At 35.1% G+C, this 21973-nt stretch overlaps 2 protein-coding genes across 4 annotated transcripts; one reads left to right on the top strand and one right to left on the bottom strand.

The window, feature by feature from the left end:
• Positions 1-4213: 4213 nt before the first annotated feature.
• LOC109063476 lies at positions 4214-10379 on the bottom strand. 3 transcript variants are annotated; one of them, XM_042762830.1, is made up of 6 exons: positions 10221-10379; positions 9736-10041; positions 8967-9227; positions 8307-8381; positions 7421-7461; positions 4214-6803 (listed from the first exon to the last, which is right to left on the bottom strand). In XM_042762830.1, exons 1-6 carry the CDS (start codon positions 10285-10287, stop codon positions 6777-6779), a joined length of 777 nt encoding a protein of 258 aa, XP_042618764.1. In that variant the 5' UTR covers positions 10288-10379; the 3' UTR covers positions 4214-6776. The 3 variants fall into 3 exon arrangements, with proteins under 3 accessions (XP_042618764.1, XP_042618765.1, XP_042618763.1); XM_042762831.1 differs by having other exon boundaries at positions 4214-6799; XM_042762829.1 differs by having other exon boundaries at positions 4214-6721.
• A 1936-nt stretch (positions 10380-12315) lies between these two features.
• Positions 12316-17385, top strand: nfu1 (NFU1 iron-sulfur cluster scaffold homolog (S. cerevisiae)). The gene is made up of 8 exons (XM_042762832.1): positions 12316-12437; positions 13086-13183; positions 13267-13402; positions 14598-14664; positions 14741-14858; positions 14954-15017; positions 16246-16420; positions 16599-17385. Exons 1-8 carry the CDS (start codon positions 12379-12381, stop codon positions 16638-16640), a joined length of 759 nt encoding a protein of 252 aa, XP_042618766.1. The 5' UTR covers positions 12316-12378; the 3' UTR covers positions 16641-17385.
• Positions 17386-21973: the final 4588 nt, after the last annotated feature.

Raw genomic sequence — 21973 nt, 5'->3', positions numbered from 1 at the left:
CATACAAAATTTTTTACAATCACACATTACAATACAATACGAACTGTATGGTAAAAATGAAACAGTGGTTCAGAACAACATGAACAAATCATGGAAAGATAAAACACAATGATTTTCATACTGCTACAACTAAGGCTCAAGCTAATTTTTTTGTTTGGTCTGGTTTCAGAGTTACCTTCAGGCCTACTACAGTGAAAAAAATGTGTGATATATACCGTACATGTCTTCACAATGGAGTAATGCGGTGTTAAACATGTGGAACAGTAACAAACACTATTCAACATAAACTAGAATTCAAAAAACTCTAATGTAACTGTGAGCTAGTTTCACATTCTGTAGATTATCTCAGTAATGAATTCTCGCCTCGCCTCACAGCTGAAATTTGGACTGATGCTAAACCTATTTTTCAGGCCTTAAGGTTTGGTGAAATATATGTTATAAAATTAAAAACGATAAACTATATCAAATGTTCTTAAAAATATAAACGTCAGACATGACAACTTTGTAAACACGTAACAACTAATATTTTAAGCCAGATAAATGTTTAGATATTTAGTGAAAAAAATAAATATATACTACAATGTTTCAGTTGGGACCGTGCTGTTGAAGACAGTAACTTCACACTATATTGTTTTTATAAAAGTAGATCAATTATGAAGACCGTCATGACAACACGCCGTTGCAGTCGTGTGTGTTTCCCGGATCAAACCTTTTGGTCTGATGAATACCTAAAACATGTGTCTGTGTGTTGGTGGAGCAGACATCAAAACCAACATTAAAAGTGTTCACAATAGTTTAGAAGAGAGGATTTTCACTATTAGGTATGTGTTATTCTGACACATATTTCTGTTGTGCAAACATATTTCCTGTATAAAAGAGTATGTCTATAACCTATTCAAGGGTGTGTAGTGCAAACTTATGGATCTTAAACGTAATCACATTACAACAAGGTGACATAGTACCCTCTAGCAAATCTGCCAAAAGTGGACAAAACAGAAAAATCTAAGCACACTTAGGGTAGATGATCATGCTTATGACCGAAGGGGAGTACACATAGGTCTGCTCTTTAATGTCAAGCGGAAATGTTGAAACAAACGAGTACGACAAATAAAAATGTGAACATGGTCATCAGCTATATGAACGAGAGCACTAGATGTAGTGATAAATTATTTTTATGCTGTAGTTGTTCATAAATTACTATGAACATGAACTGCATGTTTGAGCACAATCAGAAAAAAACTCAACACCTGAAAACTATGCAAAAACAAAATGTAAACAGATTATCTCTGGTGGAAAAATAGTGTTTACAATTTACACATTCACAATAGAACATAAGAAAGGATTTCTGTCTCATGTGCTCATTATAGCTAAAAACACTCTTTTGCCAAATCCCGTACACACTTCTGCATTTTGTAATTCAATGATTTTTAGTCAGTTTTGTTTTGTGCAAAGATAATTCCTATGTAAAGATTGTTTGATTTTTGTTTTCTATAACCTTAACAAAAGTGTGGGAACACCATAGTCCTTAAATGTGTTTGCATTACATCTAAATAAATATGATAAGAACAGAAAAAAATATTTAAAGCACAATCACACATTGTAGATGCTTACGTACACCAGAGATGTTGTTTTATTTGAGTCAACGAAGATGATGATGATAGGAACTGATAACATTCTTTAATGTTTAATGTCATTGTATTGGAAAAGATTCTGTGGATAAACACATCAGGGGAAATAATTTGTAATGGAGGTTTGTCAAAATAATAAAAAAAGTTCAGTCAAATGTTTAATCATTTTTCTTAAATGAATAGGTGTGTGCTCATCATGCTCTCTATCCCATGCAAGGATTAGCATGAACTTACAGAGAAGTCTTAAAACAAAAACAGCCAAACAAACAAAATGTGAATTGTGCCATCCGCTATCTGAACAAGATGACTAAATTTAGTGGAGTAATAAAAATATCATTCACGAATCCACATTTAAAAAATAAATAAATAAAATAACAATTGTATTCTGAATTCTATATGCATTTTAGACATTTGTTTTCTTGCTATGCTCTCTTTCTTAGTGATTTGGTCTCTTGAATGCACGAAAGGTTATGGATGAAATGTATCTACACAAGAGTGTGGAAAACTTTAACATGCTCAAACTTAAACGAGTGTGCAGCTTTCAGTGGAACCATTTGATTTGTTTCAGTTACAATATTTTTTAAGGGTAAAACAGCTAGACTTCATTTTTGTGTTGCTGCTTCATGTGATCGCGCTTTTGTGGACTTTGTGGAATTTTTATTATTCTTATTATGATGACAGCTCACAAAGAGATGTCTTCACCTAAAAACTTACAAAGTCCAACAAACAAATTGTGAACGGCCATCCAAAATCTTGATATGGCTAAAAACTAGTGGTGTAAGAAAATTGTCATTTACAAAACATTGTGATTCTTAGATGTGACACATCCTTGACACAATCTGTTGGCATACAAAAATAGTCATAAATGTTTTAGCACAGCTATTTACACACATAACTGTATATCGTGTCACTTGCATAGAAAATTCATTACCAGTTTATCAGGGTCAAAAGGAAATGATGATAACAGTTGAAACATCCTTAGCTTGTACATTTCTTTCATTCTGAAAATCACAGATTCTAGTGTGTTTAATCTTTTTAGCGAATAATTTAAAAATAACATGATGCCTACAAAATAGTGTTTTCTGTTCTAGGTAAGAACATTTACACCAAGTGTTATAGGCCAGGTAAATAATTTGAAAAAAAGTAGTTCTGTCGAATGAGAAAAGTTCAGTCATACATTTAAAAAGTTTTCTGAAGTAAAAATTATTTGTTTCACAAACACATCCAAAGAGTTTTCTACTCGTGTGAGAAAAGCACTTGGGTGCATAAATGATCTAAAGAAACAATGCTGGTCATCAGGTTATTTAAAAAAAAAAAAAAAAGACAATAGACAGTGTGCCTTGCTTTAGTGACACACAATGTGTTTAACCCTTTTAAATATGTTTAAAATTATAGGTGTAATTATTTTACCGAGTTTAAGCAATTAGATTAAAATGAAAACATTTCTTAAATATAACAAAAAAAAGTAAAAACAACAAATATGATTTTGGTCATACTTTAAATTCAGTATACTCAGATGTGTGTGTGTGTGTGTGTCTGTGTGTGTGGTTCAGGTATATCCTACGTTATATGGACAATGATGGCAATATCCAAAATCCTTGTCCTTGTGGATTTTTTTTTTTTTTTTTGTCCCCGTGAAGAAACAAGCTTATAAATCATACAGAATTAAGTATTTTTGAAAATCTTAAAATGAACAAAGTATTTCTGTTAGGGGTAGGTTTATGTGTAAGGTTGGTGTTTGGTGATTGAAAATACAGTTTATACAGTATAAAAAACCATTACGTCTATGGGATGTCCCATAAAAAAAACAAACCCGTGTGTGTGTGTGTGTGTGTGCGTGTGAGTGAGAGAGAGAGAGAGAGAGAGCCCAAAGAATTAGCTGAAGTGTTGATTCGTTGTTTAAACCACGGTTTATTTAAAATTTGTTTAGTCTTGTCATATCATGTTATGTACTTTGATTTCTTTTAACAATATTGTTCAGCACCATGGTCAACAATTGTTGTTTTATTGTGCTTTATAAATAAAATGAACTGAACTAAAGCATGATTCTGTGTGCATAATATGAGGTGGATGTTGTAAAGCCATTAACACAAGCAAGCACGTAGAAGATACTATTACCCACTGTCTGTTAGACACCTTCACAGTTAGGAGTAAATAGTTAGGTGAGGTGGATTTGGTGGATAGAGTCGGTGAGCAAGGATGTTGAATCATTTTTAACTTAAGACTCCTCATAAGTTTATCTATTCAACCTACAGATTAGGTTGTACTGATCCTACAGAGGTGTTAGCATACACACATACAGATGAGGTAGAAAGAACATGCTCAAACATAACACCTTTTCAGAAGCATATAAAAAGTGTGATGGGGAAATGTTCTTGGTGAGCTCTTTAATTCTATGTTTCAGTTTTCTGGTGCTTTATTTGACATGGAAAATATGTTGTACATTCGTATTGCCAGAGCATTCCAGTATTGTTGCAAACAATCAAAACAGTGATGGCTTAGCTATCAATACTGAGCCTATAGATCAAGCAGAACTGAACCGTTTAGAGGTTTGAGATGGTCACGTGTCTGAATATCCCTCCAACCCCAAACAAACCACATTCCCGTTAACAAACATACTAAAACATTATATCGGACACAGACTACATCACAGGAGGAAAACAGACAGGGGAGAAGCTTTGGGTTCTGGTGTCTAGAAACCAATCCACCAAAGGTGTTGACCTAAAACACAAACACGGAAGCCAGAGGCCCAGACAACCTCCTTGCTTAGGGCTAGATGTAGACCAGTCGGTAGCCACACTGGTATTAGCATACCATACCAACATACCATATACCATATAGATCAAACAAACATTGATCCTGTCAAGGTGTAAATACACTGACTTTTGCTCAGCCATTTTATTCCAGGAAGAACCCAAACACCTCCTCCTGACTGGAAGTGAGTAACAGCTCAGGAAGGAAGTCCACAGAAACCCCCACAGCTCTGGTTACAGATACAACCATCATATATCCAGTAATAAATGCAACACAAGTCAAATCTGAGATCTGTTTTGATCTTTTGATTTTACACACACCTCTGTCATGTCAATCAAGGGTGACAGCACCCAGTGACATGGCAACCACTGTGACAGACAGGCCATATAGCGATAAATCAACACATAAATCTGACCATGTACACATTGGACATATCACAACCTGTAAAATCAACGCTGGCTGGACCCTCCATAACTCAGGCCATAAATCAGGGTAATAAATCACCAATCTGACACAAAGGATATGATAATACTACTTGTGTTCTTCAAATCATGAGGGCATAGCATCATGAGGGTAAAAGGTGGATTTTAACTTTAGAGTGATTGCTTTACATGTATGTAAAGAAACTAATTCAAATTCACTCCATAGAGTAGTGGATAAAATGGGGTCTGGAATAGAATTCGCCATCATAAATAAATGAGCCCAGGCATTTTTTACTTTATTTAAGAAGTACTAAAGAAAGTTTTTACATAAAAAATAAGAAATCTCTAGGAATTGGGGGATTTAAAACAGATTAAATAACTGAAAATAGAATTCTAGAAGAGTAAGAGTTTTTGGCAATAATTGTGCAAGGAGTCTTTCAGCATTTCATAAACTTTAAGCCCGTCCTTCTTCCAGTTGCATTCACACTGGCAACATTATTGTCTAAGCACCTACATATCGCTGTTCATCCATGGTTACGATTTACGGTTTAGATTGATGAGCTTTCGAGGTGCAATAATGTCTAAGATATCACAACATCTGTTATTGAACACTTGCACCCTATCATCAACATTCAAGTGGGAAGAAACAAGATCTAAAGTAAGAGGTTGGTATCTCTCCAGATACATCTTAGAAAGTGCATTACTGGATTGAGCAGTCATACATAGTACGAGACCAGCATGCTTAAGATGGTATAGTACTAGGTAGAGAAGAAAGAAGAGTAATGAACAGCACTGGTTTATTATCAGAGAAGGAAGTGTCACTGGTGACAACATCAGCAATAAACAAACCATAAGTCAATATCAGATCTAATGTAAGACCAAGACAGTTGTGGGGAATCTCACTGAACATAAGACGATCTGCGAAGTGAGCACAGATTACTATGGTCAGCCTTCCTTCGCCAAATCCAAGGGGAGTTGTGTCATGAAAGGTAGACAGGTGAGTCCTGCAAGTCAGGCCGAACACACACAGTAGAATCCCACGGTCGCTGTACCATCCATAAACTCCATTCTGTGTCCAGCACACAACATGCTGACCCAGAATGAGGAGGGCAACCTGCAGCCAAAGCCAATTTTATCCTCGCATCGCCGACCTGAGACAGCGCAGATATCTAGGAAGATTAGAGGAATCTGGCGGCGAATAAAAGCAAAAACTCTTGAGTTCAGAGTGAGTTTCATAGGTCTCATATGGCTTGGGCATAGATTGATAGATGTTAATTAGTTGTTGACGGTCATAGACAATAAGAGGGTGGCAGTAGAAAGACACGGGAGACAATAAAAACAATAGAAACATAACAAATAGCACAGAGAGTAGACGGCCTGCCACAAACACTGGCGCCATCTTGTCAATCAATTAATTGGAAAAACATTTCCATATCTAGTACAATCGTTGTGTAAACATAGGCTACCTTCAGTCCAAAACCAGGAGAAAAATGTCTCCCGTCAAAAACTGCTACCCACCTCCCTACATAAGATAAATGTTTACAGTATATTATCTTCTTATCATACAATCCAACTTTGAGTGGCACAGGGAAAAACCAACCACACTCTTATAATAACTTCAATCAGTTTACAAAAAAATAAAAATAAGCATCAAAAATGAGCGTAAAGTTTTGTAAGAGATTCTTATCTTGTCCTACCTTGAAAATAAATTGAACAGTAGATTTATAGAACTGGAGGATGAAGTTCAAACATCCGCATGGCCCAGCGGACAAAGAGGTCAAGGAGAAACAATCAAAGCTCAAAAAACAGTCAAAGTTATAAAGGCACAGACAAGAGCTCCTGTTGATTTCGTAAAGCTGGGATTTAGAGCCGATGACCAGGCAAATGGGTCGAGAAGTTCCACATGTGACTTTGCATCTGAAGGGACAAAAGGGCCCATGATGAGCAGAACTGTGGCAGGTAGCAGAATCAGTCACTCACTCACGAATGTCATTCCTGACTAAAAAAATAAAAAAACAGGGAAAAACCGACAATCTCTTAATGTACATTTTAAATCATAGTTACAGTTGATTGCAGCCTAACATCTATTTGATTTGTCTGTGATATTTACATAATTAATAATTTTTCACAAGGAATTAAGCTATAGCTCTGAAAGCATAAGACCCCACCCTCCCTGCAAATCACTCTCCAGAGCCATGCCTTCTCTAAATCACATGGCCAGAGGCTAACCAGCGACACGAGGAGAGTCTCATTCACTGGTGAGAAAACATTAGAGTACAAAGCGCATAATATTACGATAATGACGCCTTCCATTCTCGCTCAGTCTGCAGTATAGTAATGGAACTGATGATATGGTGCTGATGATAACGGATCACATGTGAAAGAGGTTTGCAAATACATACATTGAAAGGCAGGTTGGACAGCCTATTGTAAACCTCAAACCAAGAAAAATTATTTTATGTATTCCATTTTATGGTCCTACACCTTCCACAGACAATATAAATACATTTAAACCAATTCACTTAGTGATTTCGGTCGGGATGTGTAGATTTTGAACCAGAGTGACAAAATTTTTTTTTTATACCAAATCAAATGTCTTTAAGAAAATAAACTTACTTGGGAAGTCTTGTGTCTCCTACAGCAATCGGCACAATAATCTTAAAGAACAAAAGTGACAGACTCAGTTTACACCCAACGTGAAATCATAATTGACCATATGTACTTATTAATACAGACTCCTTGTTTTATTCTAAACAATTCACGAGTGTTAGTTATTGTAAATAAATAAATAAATAAAAATGCTTTTCTTCATAATCTTTAATCAAAATGATCTTTCTTTTTCTGTTGACATCATGCAGGCAGCACAGGCATGGATAATGTTAACCAATAGCATAATTTAAGCATTTTAAACTATTTAATCATTGTTTTAGCAAAATCACATTCAGCTCTGGCTCCATATTGTGTTTAACTCTCCAATCGAATCCACGAATATTCAGGTAGATTAAAGTGATTATAACATTTTGAATATGGATATTTTTCTTACAAAAACGCATCGATATCTTTTGAACTGAAGCAATGCAAAAAATAACTCTTAAAAAAACCCCTAAATAATAAACACATATACTACACAAACAATAAAACACCCACTGACTGCAATGATAGAGCTTGAAAGATCAAAGACAAACACAAAAAAAACCCCGACTGTAATCATCTGAAATAAGAAAGTCATATACTGTACACACAGGATGCCTCGGGGGTGAGTAAAACGCAGCCTAGTTTAAATTTTTGGGTGAACTAACCCTTTAATTCATGTATTAGTATGATTATTCATGTACTTTTATTGTAAAGTGTTACCATGTGACATTATGAAAGTAAAATGAGTTGCAAATAGCAACATTACATTTTACATGTTTGTTTTGAATTTCAAGCAACTGATAAGCCCAGATGAAAGAGATACATTTAAAATGTACTTTTAAAAGATAAAAAAAATCAGTAGTCTTACCATGACAAGGCGGTATAAACAGGAAAAGGATGATAAAAACCATGCCGACTGAAGCAATGACAAATCCCCAAAAATCTAATGAAAAAAATGTGAAGCTTATAAAACAAATACAAGACCACACACATGCAAATGGTCAAAATTAGGTTTAAAAAAAACACTGTAATGTTTTATTATTATCAGGTTTTAATTAGCCTACAATAGTGTGATATTATTTAAAACTAAACTGGTTTATGTATTTTACAAACACAGATGCAGACAGCAAATACAGTTAAGTTTCAAAATCAGAATCCACAAACATGTGGCTGCTCTTTCAATAAGTGTTCAACATTTATTGCTGCAGTCTAGTGTATGTTCATGGCAGATGTTAAATTTCAAGGTCTGACCCAATATATTATATTATAAATAAATATAAATTGTGAAAATAAGTTATTGGGCATCATTCTGTCGTTCTGTCTTCCAATAAACGGCACTTGCATTGATATTTTAATCTAATCTAATTCTAATATTATAGTTTTAAGTGTGAATATAAATACTTGTTGAATGTAGCTTCAACTTCTGAACAGAAAAGAGCATCTCAGCACCAGCCAGACATAAGTAATCTGACTCAGTGGTTTTCCTCTTTAGTATACAGTATGAGGTTTAAGTAAATCACTACCCTACCTTTAAACAGCTCTCGCTCATAGACCGGGTCACTGGTTTCAGTACTAGCACCGTTATCTAGTGTGCATGTGTAGAAGTTATCAGGATTCCCAGTGAATTTAACTGTGATGAACTCTCCTTTCGGATGGTGCAGTGAACCGATCAGTATTTCTCCAGAAGAATTCCTCCAGATGATCGTTTCACTGTACTCACATATTAAATACACAACATCAGGGTTACCTTCAGTCTTCTTTAGTTTTATCACAGGTTTGAGGACTTTCTCTGTGAAAGAAATGATGAAAAAACTTCAGACTGTAATATCATAGTCTTTGAATACAAATCATAACAGCAACATTGTACTATTATGTTTTTGGGACATGTACCATGGTATTCTTGGAAGTACTTTCTTCAGGACCATAGTATATATCAAAGTACCATGGTATCACAATCTGTGGTACTGCCACATTCCAGTGACAGTCATTCAGTACAATATATAACATGGTACAGAATGATTAAAGCATCTCAAGAAATGTCAAAGAACAATGCAGTACTACTGTTCAAAACACATGATAATACCTTAATAACTTTTGTTAGTGTAGTAACAAATACAGCAATATAAAAAAAATATATACTTTTACACACAAAAGACAAAATCAATATTGGTAAAAAAAAAAGTTTTTTTTTTTATTATTAATTACTAGCTATAAAATGTTAAGTATAAAAAATTCATAATACAAATATTATGCTTTTAGAGTAATAATATTAATAAATATAATCAGCATCCACTCACCCATAACTTTCAAGTTGAATCTTTGTTCCTGCTCTTTATTGTTGATGTCAATAGTATAAAGTCCACCATGTTTGACAGTTAAATTAGTTATAGTGATTTGTCCAGTTTTCTCATCAAGAGTTGTGATCCCTTTGAATCTCTGATTCGGGATGTTAACACCATCATCATCATCCTTATCCCATTCAATCGCCTTGACAACAAATCCACTGCTGTTTCTGTGTTTCCATATAATGCTGCTGACTAGAGGATCAATTCTGGCTGGACGCAAAGAAACTTCTTCACCCACTGCTTTCTTCACATTTTCATCTAATATATATGAAAGTGTTAGTTAACAGTCAGCAAGCAAGTCTCATTCATTCACTACAGTCATTCACAATTTATATATAGTTTGGTTATACTATAATATAGTTTAAAACCAAACTGCTTTAGAGTCGACAGAAACAGATGTTGCGCCATCTTCGATAAAATGTTAAAACATGATGTACCTGAAACAGCTTCTGTGGTGATGAGCACAACACAGATGGTCACCAACATCAAGCATCGTAGAGGCATTTTTGTTATACAGAGGACACTTTAATGCACTTTTGTTCTGCTCAGATTGTCTTTTAGACAAGCAAGATGGGGTGTAAGAACAGAGTAGAGGAAGTTCGAAAACCGCAATCATGCAGCATTGAGTGCTGTTGGTTGGCTGCAGCTGCTGCTGACTTGTGTACGTTCATAGCAAATGCTTGATGTCTGACCCGAGTGTGTGTTTGTTTTCAGGAAGACTAGCAACAACGACCTATATGCACTACATAATGCCTGAAAAATGACCTCGAAAGATGACGCCAGGTGTTTGAATGATGGTATCTAAATTTAACAGAAAAAAATGCATCCTTTTACTTTTCACCCAAAGTAAAATAAAGCAGATCTTTATGTGAAAATGTATTGTAATTTATAATTTTTTTTTTCTTACGGTAATATTACAGTAATTTTAGTAGAAGTAGTAATAGTAGCTTATTTATTTATACACAATCACATACACACCTGCAAAACTCTCTGCTTGGTGCCTGTAAAAGTTTTCACCTTGTCCCTCTTTGAAAACAAAGTATTTGCATGGAAGAGTAAATTCATATATTTGAGCAAATGATAAGCACAGATGAGAGAAAGAGAACACATTTTAATTGATTAAACAATATCTCATTGCGCGAAGGCATTATAATTAGGAAAAAGGTGATAATAACCACATCCAGTTACATCCAGATTTATGTGATTTCCTCTCTGATAAATAATGTTGTATATAGTCCCTCTGCTGTCTAGCCTTAAACCAGATCTCGCTCATAGACCGGATCACTGGTCTCAGTGCTAATGCTATTATCTGCTGTGCATGTGTAGAAGCTGTCTGGCTTTATTTTGGTTTTTGACTGTGATGAACTCTCTTTTGGATGGTGCAGTATTTCTTCAGAATTCCTCCAGATGATCGTTTCACTGTACTCACATATTAAATACACAACATCAGGGTTACCTTCAGTCTTCTTTAGGTTTATCACAGCTGTGTGTGTGTGTGTGTGTGTGTGTGTGTGTGTGTGTGATAAAGCTTAAACAGAGAAATTATAGCTACTATTAGCTACACATGACAACTAATACAACACTTTTACTCAGAAGTCACTATCAGTCACCATTGAGTGTTTGTAAAAACTCCTGACTGCGATCCAGTGTAGATTTTGGTCAAATGATGAGGCAGAAATATATTGTTAGTAACATTTTAGAAGAATTTTGTGATGAAGATACACAATTACAACTTATGTGGGGCGTCCAGGAAAAGTAATGTAACTAGTAGTGTAACTAATTAATGTTGCCAGATAGTAATAAGTAAAGTAATAATATTACTTTTGAAAGTAGTAACGAGTAATAAATTACATTTTTGGAGTAACGAGCCCAACACTGGTCATAAGTGATGTGTCCAGTTTCTCATCAAGAGAAAAGAATCTTTGGTCCAGATGAGACAGAGAACTTATGGGCCTAAATATACAATATTTTTGTTGTTGGAAATTGTATTCAAAGAGAATTTGACTTCATGTTTTTTTTTATTTATTTATTTATTTATTTTTTTACATTTTTAAAGATTTTATGCTGTAGAGACAATGATTTGAATGTCATTCGTTCATTCTTGTTTCTATTTTATTTTATTTTATTTTATTTTATTTTATTTTATTTTATTTTATTTTATTTTATTTTATCGGTCTAATTTTTAATAAATAATCGGTCCTTTTTTATTATTATTATTTTAATGCATCAAACAATGAACAACAGACGAATGACAAAACAGACAGAACTTCTGCAGGAATGACATTACATAAGCTCTTCATGTAATGTCCCACAAACAAAATAAGAGAAAAAAATAAAATAAAATAAAATAAAAATAACGTAATAAAGACATACAGAGGAAACATTATGTATCAGAGGCATTACAAAACAAATCATCATAAGAGTTCAAAAATCTGTCACTTTTCTGGTTTTTAATCAACCTAAGAGATTTGAGAAATACATCAACTAAAAAAAATAAAAAAGAAAAAGCAGACTACTAGTTAGAGAATTGTTTCAATTTCTGCCCCATATTTGCTCCAGGATGTGACGTCACACAGACTTCGTGCCCTCACAAGCATGGCCGCGCGCAGGAGCGTCGCTGTTGGAAGGAGTTTATCTGCACTTTTAACGAGATCGTGAGTCGTTACTGTATTATTCTCCTGTGCATTTCTGTATCAGCGAGGAGTTATGTGTAATGTCTGTCAAGTGCTTAGAGTCGCGTGAAGCGTTTGCGCTTTAAAGACTTGCGTAATATTGACAGTGTCACTGACAAGGTCTGATGACGCAGATGCAGGGTACTTATTGGACAGATAATGCCTTGAATATTCATACACTGTTATTAACACTGTTTTATACACGTTTGAACATATGTTATTCATCTTCTAGACTGGCCTCTGGCAAAGTTAGCGTACTGCAAAAGCTGCTTGCTGCAAACCTCCCATGATGAACATAATCTATAATCATAAATATATTACAGCAGAAACCTTAAAAACAACTCCTACAAAAACAATTCAATAAAAAATAACAAATTATCTAAAAGTGATATGTAGAAGTAATTTGTCAAAAGCCATGACTACCAAAACAATGCAATATATATTAATATAATATCACAACATCATATTATTGTATATAACATTTTTTTGTAAAACACTTTGTCTTTATGTGATTGTAGATCTTAGCAGAGCATATCAGGAAAATGCCCTGCAGTGAAACTCTGTACAGTTGAAGTAATAATGCATATACTTGTAATATATAATATCGTTTATAATGTGCTGTGCTCAAAGGTATCCTGTATGCAGTTACCATGGAACAGGGCTCAGCAGGCCGTCCCTTCACAGAGGGGCCAGCAGTCCCATTCCACAGCAGACAAGCACTATGTTTAGTAAGTGTTAGCATGATTCATGTCGGATGTGATGGTGAAGTGTTTGGTTGGAATGGATCATAACATCTCTTTCATCTCATCAGTCAGAAACATGTTTATTCAGACCCAAGACACTCCGAACCCAAACAGCCTGAAGTTTCTTCCTGGTCACGTGGTGCTGGAATCAGGGACTATGGACTTCCCTGGACCTAGAGATGCTTATTGTTCACCCCTGGCAAGGTAGGGTTTGTATTTCATCCAAAACACACACTTTTTGCACTGTATTTTATTTTCTGGAGGCTGATGAGGCTCAAATTTTTGATTTTGTTATTATTTTTTTTCTGTATAAACACAAACATCAGCTCAGATTCACAGATGTACATTTACTGAGTAATCAACTATTTTTTTTCTGTAGAAAGACAAACATATATAATGATGAAACCCAAAATATTAAATATCACAGATGTACATTTACTGAGTAATCAACCTTTGTTTCATTATATGCTAATGGTGACGTTCCAAAAATGACAAAAAAAAAATCTCAAAAATCACTCCAGCAATCTTTGTTTCATTATATGCTAATAGTGACAGTTTAAAAATGGCAAAAAGCACTTCTTGTGTTTTTTGCCTCAAGTTTGCGTGCCTGTAACTGAAGAAGTATTAAAAATCTCTTAATATCATTTTAGATTCTGGTTCTTAACAAACTTGTCTTTTGATATCTTCATTTTAATGGCCCTATATGGTTCAGTCCCAGAGATATGGGGATCTTAATGCGGCTCCATGAGTAAACTGGACAATTGTACACATTTTCAGTGGTCAAAAACCAAATGAGGGTCACTTTGCATACAGCTGATACTTTTTTCTTTTAAAGAGGAATGTCTGGAGAACAAATAATGTTGAAACTAGAAATGCATCTCATTTTTTTCTATCAGCCAAATCTTAATTTTCAAGGCCCCATATACAGTAGTTCACCGTAATTTAAAACTTAATATTCTTCTAGATTCTCATTCTTAATAAACTTTCCTTTATTATAAATCTTAATTTTCAAGGCCCCATATAGTTCACCGTAATTTAAGAAACCTCAAAGCAATTAAGGTGCACAAAATATTTGAGACTGTAATATGCTCTCCTCTAATGGAAAATATATGATATTTCTGAACAAAACTGTTAGACAAAATAAATACTGTTATCATCAGTGTACATGAAATGGCTCGTGCACAAGAGTAATACTGATGCTTGACTAAGCAAACACCACAGAAAGTGGAGATCTGTTTTCTCAGGAAGCCCATTAGAGTGATGTCTGTCAGGTGGTTGGGTTTGTTTTATGTGTGGTATTCCAAAAAGTGCTTACAACAGCTATAAATCCAGACATCCATTGTGAGAATGTTGCTGATCTGTGTTTGTAGATAGTGCTGATGCTCTTTTCATCCTTCAGGCAGTTGTTCAGAATAGACGGAGTCAAGAGTGTCTTCTTCGGCCCTGACTTCATAACCATTACTAAGGTAAAGAACCGGCATTTTTTTAAACAGGATTTTAATGTAACTTTATGTTTAAGCATTATATCTCTTTATCCTCCAGGCTGATGGTCAGACAGAGTGGAAAGTGATCAAACCGGACGTCTTCGCCACCATTATGGACTTCTTCACCTCTGGACTTCCTGTTGTCAATGAGGCAGATGCTCCACGCGCTGACACAGGTTAAATATTACCTTCCCTTCTGTACTTCTCATCTTAACATCCTCACTAAATCCAAGATCACTGATCAAATGTTGTATATGCCACACATCTGCAGCTCCTTCTGAGGATGACGATGAGGTGGTGGCCATGATTAAAGAATTGCTGGACACACGCATAAGGTACAGCACTAAATTACTGCACTTTTGTTAATGCAGGCTTTTTTTGTATGTTGCATACAAATTTAGCAGGTCATGTAAATTCTCGAATCTTAAAAAGTGAGCTGCCTACTGCCAATATACACACCTTCCTATAATACCAGCATCCCAACTGAAACTTGCATTAATATACACATACAGTAGTAGCACATGCAAATATTTGGAAAAATGGTCAATGTAACTATTTAAACATTAAACTGAAACAGAACCACCTCTAATAAGCATAACTAGGCCTATGCATGAAGTAGCAAACACAAATATTGGGTAAATTGTCCTTTTTTATAAGTATTATTATCGAATCTTTATAAATATTAAAAAAAAATTATTTATAGATAGGCAATGTTTATCTTGCTTTGTCTGCCACCTTGGATTTATGTTTACACCTGAGCTTCTTATATTTAAAAAAATGTATACAATGCTCCATTAGAATATGACCAAAGCAAGGTATCGCTGAGCTTTCTAGGTTTTTGTTTAACTTGTACATTACCATCCAAAAATGTGGATTATTTTACTTTTTGTAATACTTTTGAAATTGATACTTTTTGTTTTGGCAAGGATGCAATAAATTGATAAAAGGTGACAGTAAAGACATTTATGATGGTACAAAACAATTTCAGTTTCTAAGAAATGCTGTTCTTTGCAACTTTTTGTAATCATCAAAGATCCTAAAAATGAATCATGGTTTCCAAAAAAATATGAAGCTGTACAACATTTTTCAACATTGATAATAATCATGTTTCTTGAGCAGCAAATCAGCGTATCAGAATGATTTCTGAAGGATCGTGTGACACTGAAGACTGGAGTAATGATGCTGAAAAATCCGCTTTGATCACAGAAATAAATTACAGTTTAAAATATATTAATTGGTGAGCAGAAGAGACTACGGTGTTGTAATGTTAAGCTGCTTCATTCTAAATAGAACATTTTCACGCAACAGGAATAGATGAAATGGAATGCTTTGATAAACTTCAAATTCATTGTTCGACTCATTTTCACCAACTGAACATGTTGAACTTGTATTTTTTTAATTGAACGTTTCAGTTGCATTGCTGTCTATGGAGGGTCAGAAAGCTCTCGGATTTCATCAAAAATATCTTAATTTGTATTCTGAAGATGAGCGAAGGTCTTACGGGTTTGGAACGACATGAGGGTGAGGAATTAATGACAGACTGTATCTACATGTGTACTTCAGGCCCACAGTGCAGGAGGATGGCGGGGACGTGTTGTATCGGGGGTTCGAGGATGGCATTGTAAAGCTGAAGCTGCAGGGTTCCTGCACCAGCTGTCCCAGCTCCATCATCACGCTGAAGAGCGGCATCCAAAACATGCTGCAGTTCTATGTTCCCGAGGTGGAAGGAGTCGAGCAGGTGAGGAGTTGAGAGCGGATAGTCCACTCAAAAATGAGAGAGAGCGAATGATGCCAGAATTCTCATTTATGGGTAAACTAATTTTCTTACAACAATGTCCCCGTATGGTTTTGTGAGAAGATTCACTCAGCTGTACGTTATGTTTCTGAGTTAATATCATGTGCCTTTACTCTTGTAGGTGAAGGAAGAGGACGTGGATGTTGAAAAGGAAGTCCAGTGATATGAGTTGACTTCATTCTTTCTTTCTAATAAATTACCTAGCACCCTTCTTTCCCATCGATGTCCAATCATGTAGTTTAGCAGAGACTACTCAGTTACACAGCAGTAAGGAAAATGGACAAATCCGTGTCCTCACACTCCTTTAAACACGTACTGTATGTATTAGCTACAGACATTGATATTAAATCAAGTGTGCAGCAAATGTTTTTTAGATATAGTTTTTTGGATAGACAGCGTTTGGTTGGTGCTGAAACAGGTTTGGGGTTGGTCGCCGATAATATTTTATAGATTATCACTCGTTGCACTGGTTAAAACAAAAGGCAGAATTTCATGTATTTGTGAATAAGTTATATGCAATATGCATTTTCCCAGACACATGTAAATATTATCTTAAGAAATCGATTGTTTTCATGCTTAATGGGATTTCAGGAATCCTGATTGCATCATGGGTCATTCTACATTTATTTAAAAAAAAAAATTAATTATTATTATCCAAAGAAGAGAGAATGTTCTTTTTTCAGACTCACGAAGCTGAGTTCCTCCTCATTCATTTCAGTTGTACACAATATTGAAAGCATCCTCACCTTCTCAATCAGAAAACAGCAATAAAAACGACGTGACATACAGTAACAAGGCTCAAGTGAGAGAAGCTGACATGATATTATTAGTTGTGTTTTTGTATCACCAGCAGAGGGCGCTACAGAACTAAATAAACAGCTGCAATAAAATCACTGGTCATTCAGAAACTGGTTCATTTTCTCTCTTCAGAACCAGCATGTCTTATGATGCTGACTAATCACCGTCTTCATTACTGTCATTTACATCCATGTACTGCACCTATAAAGAAAACACTGGCTGCTCACAGAGTGAAAGGTCTGTTTCATAAATATTCATAATTAGCCTATTGCTGTTAAACATTTGTTAAAAATCATGTAAAAGGCTATCCATTGGCAGCTTCATGCTGACTTGATCTGGTACAAGATGATATGTACCCAATATATAATTCAAAATTTAACAAATAAATGATTCAAAAATTTTATATAAAATGTATACATGGTTTAAATGTATTTTGGCCCAAAAACTAAATTCAGTCGTATATTGCTGTGCGGATAACATCTGCTTCAATATGTGAGATCAATCACAGATAACATATAATATCACCATTACATTATACATCCATAATACAATAACAATATGAAAACACACACTGCTTGTGAATTACATTTTAAATTTCAATAAACCATAAATGTTCACATATTTGTATTATGTAGGGTGAAAGAACTGTTAACAGTCATATTTTTGTTTTAAACTAGAGTTTTATAGTTTGAGAAATGAAATCTGCATGTTTCTGTCATTTCTCAAGAAGGTATCATAGGATGTAATTGCAATTGAACATTTTTAACCCAGATCATGTGGTTATATTTTGATGATGGATTTTATTTAACATACAGTTTAATAAAATTGTTTAAAAATAAAAAAGAATTTATAAGAAAAGGTTGACATTGTGTTTGATACAACTTTTCAAAGCTTCAGAATACTTAAAATATGACACTTTTATTTTGATCAGTGAGGGCCAAAACTAGTTTTTAAGTCCGTGGGGTCCAAAGCAACAGAACACTGTACCCAAATGACTTTCACCGTAAGGACCAAAAATAATAATAATAAATAAAGTTTATTTTTCAATCATTCATTCATTTTTCATCTTCTCGTGTTCCGCAAAAGAAAGAAAGTTATACAGAGTAAGAACGACATGCTGTAATTTTTTTCAACACTTATTTATTTATTTATTGATTTTATTGTCTTGGAGTTTTGTCAACAAATTGATTTTGTAAATTGTGGGCTGAAGTGCCAATGCCATACAACAAGACGCAGAACACATCTGTTGTAAATCTTGGTATAAGGTTGCAATTAATGCTGTTCTATAACAGAGATGGTCATCACAAAAATACTGCAAAAGTTAATACAATCCAGTCAAACTGCATGGGAACAGGATCAGAAAAGGACAACAAACACTCCAAATGCTGGAGTGTTGCCCAGTGGTTCCGAATTATGTTTTTAATCGATTGAAAAGTCTTAATTTAAATGAAATATCAACAACGAAAAATGAAATATCAACTTAATTTAAATGAAATATACCTCTATTTTCTCTTCTTGTCACTTTCTTCCTTCCTACCATGATAAAGGCATAAATGCAAAAAAAAAAAAAGTATATATACATTGTATAAAACTATAGAAAATCTTATATTTATTTTTAACAAACATGAAAAAGGTCTGCACTTTAAATAAATGCCATTTTAAAATGGTTGTTTAATTCATATAGGGGAAGTTATATATCACAGATATTTAATCTCAAATCTTTCTTCAAAGTGCAGTTTTTTTTTTTTTTGGTTTTGTTATAGATAATTGTCTGCATTCGCTGGGAAAGTGAAAAAAAATCAAATAAACAAAAATAAAATACTGTATATAAATATATAAAAAGTGGAGAACAGAACCAAATGAAGATAAAATAACTTAATCATGTACTGCATATAAATTGTGGAGAACAGAACCAAATGAAGATAAATTATGACATTTCTTTAAAAGTTTATAATTTATTTCCATATATGAACAAAAGCTCATAACTAACTTTATGTACAGGCAGATGTGTTTGGTCATTGTCTTATGTTTTGGTGTGTTTAAGCATCTCACATCAGAAAAAAAAGAAAAAATACACCTTGTTTCTATGCTGCGTCAAGTAAACATCAAGTGGCCATCTAGAGAGGACATGTTATTTGCGATCATTAAATTATATATTAGAGATGCACCGCTTGCTATTTTCTTGGCTGATTCCGATTTCGTTTTTTTGTAAGTGTGACCTGCCGATACAGATTTTCACCGATTCCTATTTTCTTCCAAGAACTCTAATAGACAGCACATACAAACAAAAATATACTTTTTTCTTCCTTCACAGAAACAACCACTTCATACACACCCTCAACAAACACATTCAGAACGTGCAAGTCTGGTCTCCCCCTCCAGCATAGTCAAAAGCATCTGTTTCACTTGGTCTTTAACTTCTGCTGAAATGTAGCGATTCTTGTACCTTTTGCATAAACAGAGACAAGAAGGATTGGGCAACTGTAGAAACTCTAGTAAAACATAAAGCATATCTATTAACCTATAGCTACATGGCTATGTTCATACAGTTTGTTTTATACTGTAAGCTACACTCACATTTTTAACGTGATGATAAGGATTAATTATTATTCCCAAGTTTCTTTTATTAACTTTTTGTAGATTGTAATTTTTTTTATTAATAACTACTTATCAATAATAACTCCTTTTCAATGTAGCTAAACCTCTGAACTGCCTCTAGCAGTGTAGTTTTTGCAGTGCCCACTCCACGATCTGTGTCTGCCCTTCTCTCCACAAGCCGTTTAAGTGCAGTGATGACTGAAATGACGTCTGCGGCTGTTTCTGTTGAGGAGCTTGTTTCCTTTGTGAGTTCCTCAAAAGGAGCGAGCAGCATCAGGACGTTCTCAGTAAGCCCCCCTGATGTGTGCTGACTGTGACATATGCCCCCAAAGCACATCTGTGCTCCACCAGCGACTGCAGCATGTAGTATGTGCTGTTCCATCTAGTCAGAACATCTTGCTGCTACCTTTTACTGGGTTGACCTAATTGTGTCTGAATGTCATGAAGTTGCTAATCAGAGAGGGTTGAGTGTTTAAAATGTCCAGTAATCTTTCTGCCAATTGCCACCACATCAGTGATGCTTCGCTGGGACAGCAGACCCTCATGCCATGCAGGGCAAACTTGCCACGTTGTTTTCATCAAGTGCTTTGCTTACATGTTTTGGGTTGTCCTGAAGCACAACATTAGCCCCTTTCTTGTCCAACTCTAAACTCTCAGATCAGATATCAAATATCATATAAAATGTATTATGTTTTGTCTTTCCAACGCTCTCTCCACCCTTTGAACTTATACTGTTTTCGTGGTGGTCCCCCCATGGTTTACTTTGGCCTTGCAAATACTGCAAACTTAGTGTTGCTTTCGCACACTGGGAAAAACTTCCATATATATACCTGTATATATATATATATGGAAAGCAGCTGATTCCGGTCCCTGGATGGTCGATTGGTGCATCTTAATTATATACACACACACACACACACACACACACATACATACATACATATATACATATATACATTATATATATATATATATATATATATATATATATATAAATAATCATAGATATACCAATCGACCATAATCAGGGACCGGAATCCAGGGACCGATCATTCGCATGATCGGCCGGACCGGTGACCAGCCGGTCTGTTCTGTTAGCAGTGGCGCAGACAATGACGTCAACAGCCACATGCCAGAGGGCATCTGATGGGCTAGTTGGTGTGTTATATGTATATATATATATAATAACACACCAACTAGCCCATCAGATGCCCTCTGACGTTGGCCAACAGTCAACCATCTGCTTGGTGAGTCCCAGCTTTGAGGAACAGTGGACCTGAGCAGAGCCGTGGATTTGGAAGACTAAAGTGGAGTCCTGTTCCTGAAGATCTACCTGCAGAGTTCAGTTCCAACCCTGTCTGTAATCGTCAAGTACTACTGAAGATCGCAATTAGTTGGTTCAGATGTGTTTGATTAGGGATTGGGCTGAACTCTGCAGGAAGGTCAAGGTCAAGCTTTATTAAGACCCCTTGCGGGCAATTTGGATGCAGCGAAACAGACACATAAAATACATTCTTTAAAACCTTGAATACAAAAAATATATAAATAAATATATTTTTTTTGGAATATTTATATCAGTTACTTTTCATCTTTGGTAGTCTATTCAGGTTTCATGTGATGTCACACAGTGGTGTGGCCGCCATTTGTAGGACCGAATCGAATGAGTGAGTGAAGTGACATACAGCTAAGTTTGGTGACCCATACTCAGAATTGGTGCTCTGCATTTAACCCATCCAAAGTGCACACACACAGCAGTGAACACATACACACCATGAACACACAGTGGGCAGTGGGCAACCATTTGTGCTGCAGCGCCCGGGGAGCAAGGGCACCTCAGTCGTGGTATTGCCAGCCTGAGACTCGAACCCACAACGTTAGGGTTAGGAGTCAAACTCTAACCACTAGGTCACTACTTCCCCGAATTGCAGCTCCATCAATCTGCTGTGCTGTGCTCTGGGCTGTGATAAAAGCAAATTACAATGGATTATTTACCAAAAGATATGGATGTATGGGATTCTTTTGATTAAATATTTCTCTTAAGCATAGATGCATTTTTACATTTTAGTATTTTAGTTAGAAAATTCATAATGAAACTTATAA

The sequence above is a fragment of the Cyprinus carpio genome, chromosome A8 (genome assembly GCF_018340385.1).
Source record: "Cyprinus carpio isolate SPL01 chromosome A8, ASM1834038v1, whole genome shotgun sequence".
NCBI lineage: Eukaryota > Metazoa > Chordata > Actinopteri > Cypriniformes > Cyprinidae > Cyprinus > Cyprinus carpio.
Note: the sequence above shows the minus strand (reverse complement) of the source record. Positions and strands in the feature narration are given on the sequence as shown.

Bases quoted from the DNA above. Each gene is read 5' to 3' on its own strand.
- nfu1 (XM_042762832.1), top strand. From the start codon at position 12,379: ATGGCCGCGCGCAGGAGCGTCGCTGTTGGAAGGAGTTTATCTGCACTT. The intron at 12,438-13,085 runs GTGAGTCGTTAC...CTGTGCTCAAAG, and splicing joins TCTGCACTTTTAACGAGATC to GTATCCTGTATGCAGTTACC. The intron at 13,184-13,266 runs GTAAGTGTTAGC...TCATCTCATCAG, and splicing joins GCAGACAAGCACTATGTTTA to TCAGAAACATGTTTATTCAG.
- LOC109063476 (XM_042762829.1), bottom strand. From the start codon at position 10,287: ATGCCTCTACGATGCTTGATGTTGGTGACCATCTGTGTTGTGCTCATC. The intron at 8,382-8,966 runs GTAGGGTAGTGA...TTTTTTCATTAG, and splicing joins TGAGCGAGAGCTGTTTAAAG to ATTTTTGGGGATTTGTCATT. The intron at 6,722-7,420 runs GTAAGTTTATTT...TTGTCCCTTCAG, and splicing joins GGAGACACAAGACTTCCCAA to ATGCAAAGTCACATGTGGAA.